This window comes from Diprion similis, chromosome 13, assembly GCF_021155765.1.
Source record: "Diprion similis isolate iyDipSimi1 chromosome 13, iyDipSimi1.1, whole genome shotgun sequence".
NCBI classification, from domain to species: domain Eukaryota; kingdom Metazoa; phylum Arthropoda; class Insecta; order Hymenoptera; family Diprionidae; genus Diprion; species Diprion similis.
This window is the reverse complement of record NC_060117.1, coordinates 3,379,555-3,389,072: the sequence shown is the minus strand read 5'-3', so window position 1 is coordinate 3,389,072 and position 9,518 is coordinate 3,379,555. Positions and strand designations below refer to the sequence as shown.

General features: G+C 41.3%; 2 protein-coding genes across 2 annotated transcripts; one reads left to right on the top strand and one right to left on the bottom strand.

Annotated features, from left to right (window-relative positions):
* The first annotated feature begins 303 nt into the window (after positions 1–303).
* LOC124414222 (DNA topoisomerase 1-like) lies at positions 304–3,163 on the top strand. The gene is made up of 6 exons (XM_046895199.1): positions 304–336; positions 940–1,115; positions 1,270–1,768; positions 1,846–2,287; positions 2,384–2,777; positions 3,034–3,163. Exons 1-6 carry the CDS (start codon positions 304–306, stop codon positions 3,161–3,163), a joined length of 1,674 nt encoding a protein of 557 aa, XP_046751155.1.
* A 1,770-nt stretch (positions 3,164–4,933) lies between these two features.
* Positions 4,934–8,800, bottom strand: LOC124413973 (putative inorganic phosphate cotransporter). The gene is made up of 3 exons (XM_046894806.1): positions 8,716–8,800; positions 7,098–7,318; positions 4,934–6,249 (listed from the first exon to the last, which is right to left on the bottom strand). Exons 1-3 carry the CDS (start codon positions 8,738–8,740, stop codon positions 4,999–5,001), a joined length of 1,497 nt encoding a protein of 498 aa, XP_046750762.1. The 5' UTR covers positions 8,741–8,800; the 3' UTR covers positions 4,934–4,998.
* Between the last annotated feature and the right edge of the window lie 718 nt (positions 8,801–9,518).

Genomic DNA, 9,518 nt, shown 5'->3' with positions numbered 1-9,518 from the left:
ATAAATCGTGGTAATTTTCGAATCTCAAATAATAAGCTTTCTGAATGTTTTGCGCCACTTTCGATTCAAGTCTGTACCGAATCATAATTTCTCACACGACACATTAATCCGTAAGAATTTTTTGCTCGCTGAAAGAAATGCTCGCATGAAATATTTTATGGGAAACAATTATCTAGAGTTGTTAGCGGCCTGACCGCTAATGACGCATGCCGCGAGCCACGTTAAACTCACACAAGTGTTATCAGTCATTACGGAAATTTCATTCCTGTAACACTCAGCTGCATACCAGCAACGTCAGCAACCATGAGCGACACCCGCCCATCCGCATCAAATCAGGTAGATTTTGTTTTGCATATTTTATTTTTCTTTGCTACGTAAAACACGTTCTTCTCTCACACGTTAAAGACGATTCGATATTTCTGAATGAAATCTTCACTACCGAAAGTTTTAGTCAGTGGGACCGTTTTGAGAAAATTTGAGTGAAATCGATTGAATGGCTCCTGAATTATCAGAGATTATCTTCATATGTTGCAATTGTCATCATTGGGTTTTGTACGCATTTGTATGCACACGCATGACAGTTGATTCATGTATCGTGTTTGAGTCATAGCTGGAGTATGTGGTGAACGTGGCCATTGGAGTCTGGCCAAAGAGTTTGGCTATATTGTTCTGGCACCGTACGATACAGAGTCACGTTGATTGAATGGATCGGCCACTTTCATGTAAATGAAATGAATAATGTATTGCAAATAACGCCAGACATGTGTGTGTGTGTGTGTGTGTGTGTGTGTGTGTGATTTAAGAGAAACGTACGAAATTTCCAAACTTTTAAAACATCTCTGTCATCGACTGTCAACATTTTATAGAATATAATTTTTGAAAAACTGCCAACACCTCTGGTTAAAACTGTATTCTAAAGTCGAAACTTGACGTTTTGAGAATATTGATGAAGGGGTTGAAGAACCAAGCAACGCAGTTGGAGAAGATCGAGAGATCGCGAGTGATGACGATAGCGAAGAAGATTCATCCGACACGAGCGATTATGATAGGGAAGAAGATTCAGACACCACGTATAATGACGATGATACAGAAAAGAAGCCGGAAGTGGGTAAAGGGTAAGCTAGAATTTCAGTTTGGACGTCTTCCAATAAGTCACTTACTTTCTAATAAATCACTTACTTGCTGTGATATTGAAAATGGTATCTTGAAATAGAAAATCTGCAAGTCATCACGATTAGCACTATTAATATCGAGATTATTGTTTTTTAGGCAAAAGAAAGCAGGGAAAGGTGAGCCATTGTGGAAGACTTCCGTAGAATATTATGGCCCATACTTCCCGCCAGATTATGAGCTCTTACCCGATGGAGTTCATTTCTATTACGACAATGAGAGGATGAAGTTGGCACCGGAGACTGAAGAGATGGCCACATTGTATGCAAAAAGGTTGGATAAGTTAAAGGTTATAAATAGGGAAACGCGGGAAATTTTTGACAAAAATTTCCTCAAGGACTGGCAAAATACGATGACAGAATCGGAGAAGGAAAGAATAACTGATTTGTCCAAGTGTTGTTTTGGACCAATACGTTATCACTTGCGAGAAAAAGTAGACGAGAAGAAGTCAATATCTAAGGAAGATGAGGCGAAGTTCGGGTACTGCACCATCGACGGAGAGAGACAGCAGCTTTGGAACTGGAAAATCAAGGAACCTCAATGTTGCCTCCGAATTCGATCGAAAAACAATGAAAACATTGGAAAGATAATGAAGCGGGTGAGAGCTGTAGAATTCTATCTTCGCGAAAGGTAACAGTTTGGTCCAATCTGCTCTATTTTCTTCTGACGTTGCAGGTGAAGCCCGAGGACGTCACCATAAATTGTTCATCCGAATGCGATCAGGCGAATAATTTCAACGAGAAAGGGTTCAAGATCATTAATCAGCCGACGACGAGATACCTGGCGAAGTGGAGAAATAATGTAACCGGGAAATTTGATGGGAATTACATAAGGTTGCATCCGTCTGTCGAAGGTCGAAAAAAATTTGGCTGCGCAGTAGAACTTTCGAAGAATATCGAGAAAGTTCGGCAACAGTATCGGAGCGATTTGGATAGCAGTGTTTTAGATGAACAACAGAGAGGTGTCATTTTGTACATACTTGACAAATTTTCATTTAGGGCTGGTACTGAGGAATCCAGCAATCAGGAAGACTCAACAGGTGTTTGCACGTTAAAAAAAAGCCACATTACTCTCAGCAACAGAGAGGGAAAGTTTTTCGTGTTTTTTGATTTTATAGGTAAGATATGTTGCTGGCAATGGCATATATTACGTGACTAGTATCACCACTGTTCAGTTCTTCAATCGTTATGGTTAATTAATTTTTGATTCATAGGTAAGTCCGGCATTACATACAATAAAGAACATCCAGTGGAAGAAAAGGTGTTCCAGATTTTGCAAGAATTGAAAGAAAACGGTGAATCGGAAGATCTCTTTCCTAGGATGACTTCGAAGAAAGTGAACGATCGTTTGAAAGAAATATTCCCGGATCTCACTATAAAGGTCTTCAGAACGTACAACGCGTCGCTAAAGATGCAGGAAGAGCTCGAGAAGGCAACCAAGAATTTAAACAAGGGAAACGCATTAGTACTGTATAAAAAAGCGTTGTGTGAAGTAACTAAATATTTAAACCATCAAAAAGCTGATGGAAGCCACAAGAAAAAAGAGGTGGGTGATGGGGTGGAAATTATGACCGCTATGCCAAATAATAACGACAAGACTCCGCCGAAGTGAGTATTTCCTCCCAGGTTAATTACCCTCTGAAAAAAAGAAAGAGCGAGCTGATGGTTGATTTCCAGGCGTAATCGCGATGGATCACAGACGAAAATGAAGTGGGACTCAAAGAACACCAAGAGATACTACGTAGATCCCCGAGTCGTCATTTTGTGGTTGGTTACTCCGACTTCTATCTCAACTTCTGATAATGAGACACACGCTTCATATTTTGTCTGATAAGTGTTAGTGATATCTGAAATCTTTCTCCAGGTGCAAGAAAAACAAGGTCCCGGAAGAAGAATCTGAGAAGATCTACAAACACCTGAAAACCGCCGGAGGTATTCAATGGGCAAAAGTCGACGTTGATAAAAATTCGAGCACAGAATTGTACTATTCGTAATATCTAAATACAAATACTAATGTTCCAATGGATTAAGTCGTTGCCGAAGACTTGGTCAGTTGGACACTTTAGTAAGGCAAGGATTATACTCGAGGATAACTGCTGTATACTAAGAGTTAATTGCAATCATTTCGTGGTATCTAGTTTTTAAGAATTATCTCATTTTCAAACATGACATATTAGCTACAATCAAAAGTTGGGTAATGTAAGTAAGTTGTTAGTCAACGTAACTAAAACCACTATGATAATTCAGCGGATAAGGTGAATTGGCGAACTACATCAGTTTGGTGTCCCCCTCTGATTGCATTGAGACTCATGTATTTTGTAGAACATTGAAAACTAAGAGATATGTACTTTTTTTTTATCTGTGGAAAAACGGTTTAGAGGGTTGAAAATGGCCCCCAAAGGTGGGCACCCAACGAGGTCATTTCTTGATGCGCGTGATGGATTTGAATGAAACTAACACTGAAGTTTTTCTATTCGTTAAAAAACGTTTCAGTGTTAGTTTCATTCAAATACATGAAGCGCGTCAAGAAATCACCCCCTTGAGTGCCCATTTTTGGCGGTCATTAGCACCCCTTAAAACCGATTTTCCGCAGATAAAAAAAATACGTGTCTCTTAGTTTTCAATGTTCTACAACATACATGGGTCTCAACCAAATCAGAGAGAGACACCGAACTACATGTTCTTTGTCATTGTTTGAATAATTCAAGCACGCGATGAAGTATTTGTGGCTGTTGACCATCGAATATTGCTCCAATAACAGTCAGCCTCCATACTTTAACTGGAGTACTTTGTGTCCATATATGTACATCCGCTTCATCTACGTATAGTATAGATTACGCTCAGGCCGTTAGAATATAGCCGGATGGTAGAAAGAGATGGCGATCGGTGGAGGTCAATCTTCGTGTCTTTCTATTCAGGAGCGTAGCAATATGATTTAGGGCTCCTAACGCTCTGGGCCAGCACAAATTTTGGCGCGCGCACTGCGTATTCGGATTTTCAATAAAATAAACGTTAATTAAATTAACAAACTTATCAGGACCCATATATGTAATTTCGACCACAAGCAAGCGTTAGATAAATAAAAAACATATCAATGTCATTGTACGTGCAATCTCGTGACGATATTAATAGAGGCAGTGTGACGTATGTAGAGGAAAGCGACCCTTGTCTTTGTCACACTCGTTTTTCCATTCTACTCTCTCCGAACTTAGTCGTAGACTGACTCGCCGCTCGCTTCTCGCCCGTCCAACTAGCCTCGCGCCGCGCGCTCACTCGCCGCTGCGCATGCGCAGCGCGGATGCTCGCGACTGGCTAGTCTTAGGCACGAACATGGTGCCGCAGCGCTCCGCTCGTGAAGACGTCAAACTAAAGTGCCCGACGCTTGGCTCATCCCTTGGTGTGCATGTATGGTCTCTTGACCGTCTCCTTCTCCTCGATCGGAAGACGTCGAGACCCTAGAATAGAAATGTCGAGACCACATGCCCGACACCCGGCTCGACTCGATTATTCCATTATTCTTCGCTCTGCAACTTCTTTGACTCGACGTTCGCTTAATACATACGGACAACTCATTCATTCTCTTAGACGCAATTCGTTGACTGTCCTTTTATTACAATATGTCTAATTTACAACTGTTGATATAAGTCATTGTTACCAAGGAAAGTGTGAGAAAAGACGGAATGAAAATGTCAAACGGTGACAAAAAAAAGTGGCTTTGATCTGCGAACTGACTATACAGGTAACGTACGTACGTGAAGGTTCGTAACACGATATGACCTTGACGGCTTAAGACTAATGAATACATAGATAAGACGATTGCAAACTACAATCAAACGGATGGCAATTGATCTGGGTGCTTGGGTGTCGACGGATACCCACGTCCTTGTTTCTCATTATCGGATTCCTGCAGCCTTTGAGACCGGAAGTCGGGGTCATTCCAGTACTGAACTTCACCGTCCGCCCAGATGGCGTAGACCATGATCGTGACCAAGTAGACCGCGAAGGTGATCCAGAAGACGATCCTCCACTCCTGAAGAGTCTGATTAGGCGTTAAAACGCCGACAAGGTAGGGCGCGACGATACCAGCAAAGCCCACAATCGTCGTCGTCATGGCCATCAGCGCCCCCGAGTAATTGGGACTAAGGTCGAGAGCGTTAACCATGGTGCTTGGGAAGATAAGGCCCATCAGGCCCATGCCGATGGTGAAAAGGGTCACAACGAGGATGCGATCGCAGCCGGCGTAGGACGCGGCGACAAGGAAAACCGCTGGTCCAACGGAGGCGATGGTCGCGAAGACCTTGCGCAGGTTCGTCCTCGAGATCCTGTCCGTCACTATCAACCAGTCAGCTAACCAGGACGAGGCGATGCCGCTGAGCCACATCGCGAGAAGAGGAAGAGCCGACAGGAAGCCGTTCGTCTGTATCGAGAACTTGAGGACGCTGCTCATGTACTTCGGAAGGTCAGTTACCATCGTTTGCAAGCCGAAATTCTCGCCGATCTTACCGATCATCAAAGCCCACATCGGCGCCGAGGTCAGGATCTGCCACCATGGCGTCCGTCCCGTCTCTTTCTGCGTGTGCTCGACCATCGTGTCGTGAAGGTACTTCTTCTCCTGATCGGATATGAACGGGTGCGAGTCCGGGTAGCTGGAGCAGAGTAGAATCCAGGCCAGGAACCAGACCACGCCGAAGGCTCCGAAGACGTAGAAGACCACCGGCCAGCCCATCGAGGAATTGTGGATCAGGACTCCGGACAAGGATGTTCCCAGCACCGTACCAACCTGTATTCCTGCCATCACCACCGTCCCGATTTTCGACCTCTCTTCTGGTGGTGCCCATTGGGCTACGAGCACGTTCACAGCAGGGAAAGTCGATCCTTCACAGAAACCCATCAGAATTCGGAGAACTATCAACCCCGTTGCGTCGAACGCTTCGACCACTAATGGTGTAAGCATTGTGAATATCGCCGTGGATAGAATGCCGATACCGAGGGTGTACTTCCCTCCAAATTTGTCCGCCAGTATTCCTCCAGGTATTTGGGTCACTACGTAGCCCCAGTAGAAACTCGACAGGATGATACCCTGAAAAGTGATTCCAGGAGTCGACAGGTCGTATAATTCTAGTTAAAAACATGTCTTCAAAGCTCTGATAAATTGCATGTACAAGCTTCGTTGAAAAGTAGTCATGGGTTGTCAGTGTTTTTAGTATTCAGTAAGTATTAAAACGCTGAAACTGCCCGAGTCCTAAAAATTAAAGTACCAAACCCTCCTTTGACGCTCTCAGTAGACGATTGAACTTATTTTGATGCTATTCAATCTGCATTGTACCTGTAACTCCTTTTCTGTAGATATATTATTACAGCTACATTCAAGTGTTCGGAATGAATGATCCAAGTGCTACTTCGACATAATCTTGATAAGTTTCAAGAAGATTTGAAAAATAAGTATCGCATTTCAACTGTATTTAATCAACGTTCCTGCGAGTACAAAAACCCTTTAACTGATTGAATATACAGAAAATACGATTAAACGCATGTGTCAACCAATTCCATACGATTTTATCTTATTTTTTGTATTCCAATTATAATCAACCCGAATCGATGGAACTTTATCAACAGGATAGAATTTTTAGCGTCAGAAGATAGTTTCAAATAAGCAGGTTTAACCCTACCTCCGGAGGGTTAAAATAGGTTCTAAACGGACCCTATTTTCAGTCTAAACTTAGTAAATCGCAAAATTTCGGACGTTTTCAGCTTCAAAGGGTAAGGTCAGAAATTGAATTGAAATAGAACCTACTTTAAGCGCCTGTGTTGGGTTTGAAGTAGACGCCAGTAGTACTTGACGCGTGGTCCGATAACGATGATCGCTCTTCCATCAGCAGCGATCGTCAAACCTGAACCTCATCAATGACAAAACGGGGTCAAACTCACCTGCGTATATTCATCCCAATCGTAAGTGCCTTTGCTACTCGAACTCGAGGATGTGGACTCAGATACTGGACACGTACCGTCGGAACTTGTGCTATTCGATGCCTCAGCCGTTAGCACCATTTCCGTGATGGCTATGTTCAGACAGATTCGCATCGAGTAGGCGTTGGAAACAGCGAGACATCCCATCACTGCAAGTATCCATCTCTGCGGTATTCGAGTACCTGGAAAGAATCCGGAGAAATCTCATCACTCAATGATTTTCACTACTTTGATGTTGGTATAAACTGTCCAGCGTAAAAATCAGTAAAACTAATTTCCAGAATACTGATTTGTTGTCGGGGTTGGGGAGACGATTGCAAACTGTTATTTTATATCATGATAAGTGTTTCTCGATTTTTATAATTTTTTCGTAAGGCTGCCCCAGTGCCGAAATCTCATTTTGGCGGGATTTGTTACCGACATTACGCGCATGCCGGTAATGTATGCGTGTAAGGTCGGTAAAAAATTACCGACATGCATGAAAGGTTGCTAACAAATGTCGTCAAAATGAAATTTCGGTGTACTTCGTAATCGAAAACTAGATCAGCTGCCATTTCGTCATTTCACCATCAAATCTCATGGGACTGGGCCTAAAATGTGTGTTTCATCACCGCCGAGTGGCATCATACCGGATGGTTCGATTCATTCCGTGTGACTGTGAAAATTTGGCCAATTTCTGTGGGTGGTTACCAATCTATAAAAATTTTTTCCAAATATTGAAAAAGTAAAAAGACGCTCCACTTCTTGCCAAAATAAGGCATCAATTGCCGAAGTTTCACTCTGATCGCTTAAGCGGTATAGGAGTTTTGCTTCCCCGCGTTTTCGAGGTGTACAATGCTTCTTTATAAGCACCTTAAATGATACTTGTCCGGCACTGTGGCCGGTTCGCCTAAATCTTCGATAAGTGACGACATTTCGTCGTCGCTTAGCTGTAAATACGGAACGGACAACGGAGAGGGGGAAAGTCGTGACGACACATATTTTATATTATTCGGCGTTAGGTTTAAGGGGCAGAAAAATCCGTTACTAGGTCACCAATTAGTTTTTCACACAAGCTAGAAGATCAGGTGAATTGTGGTGAAATCACAACACTGTGAACAAGAAAATGGACTTTGAAGAAAATACAAATCCAGTCTTTAGCTGTATTCATTCACGGAAGTATAGAGGATTGATAAGTTTCAAGATTATTTGGTTTTGAGACACTCGAGGTTAGTACTGCTGAATATAATAATTATTGATTATAAATTGTAGTATCAATTGTAACACAGAAAAATAATTCTCAATACTCGATTCCTGAAGATAAGATTTGAAGTATATGATTGTTTTCAGATTTCCATTGATGCCTTAATTGATTACCTCAAAGAGTGCGATATAAATGGACAAATTTCTTCATAAGCACACTAAGACTGGCAAACAAAGATGAATTGTTGCAAATGAAAATCAAGAGATCAGTTTTTTATTCACTCACGAAGATATTAATGCAAAAGTTATTATTTGAATACTTCGTTATTATCTACGTAATTGATTTTTCTCATGATAAAATTATAATTCACGCATACAGAAGATACAATTGACTTACAGCAGATTTTCCACGAAGAGAACATCCTCAATGCTGCCTTAAATCGAAAGAAATTTGAACGAAAGAAATCATAAAAACGGAAATGAAACACGAAATTTTTTACCAACAATATCTATCGAATGATTTTTCAAACTGACAATTAAACGGTCGACGAGACTAGACAACCGTCCAATGCGACTTGCCGCGCCTCGAGATGGTCTGCATCGAACAACTCAGTATGATTCTGCTATCAGACGTTGATATTGTGATTAGATGGCTTTAATGTCGCTCTTGATACTTGTCAAAGCGGTTTCACAAGTACTTGTCGCAATTTGGTGGTCCAATTGTTTTCATTTTTTCAATTTCATTTCATTAACTCCCGTACGTAATATATGAAACAAGTATTTACAAACGTGATGAAAACGTTTAATTAGCAAGTCTAATTGCGTAAGAGTTTATTAAACAGGTTGCAAGCGCTGCAGAGTCAAAGAATAAAATGTAACATTTTGACAAATAGATGAAAATTCCTAAATGTCTAGAACGACAGATGGATTAAACTGAAACACCAGAGAAATAATGCAAGGCTGAGTACTGAAAAGCAAATGCCCAAAATAATGACAAGTAAAATAAAGTATTTTTTACACATTTGAAAAAAAAACAAGAAAAATTATTCAGTTCTAGAGTGTGAAGGTAAAAATTGTAAAAGTAGAGTTGAAAGAAAAATTAGACATCGTTTTCAGTAATCGAGAACTTCTTGTTCATATCTGAAAGCTGATTTACATTTTGAGTATCTCAGAATAAAGTGAAACGTACCAGTTAAAAAA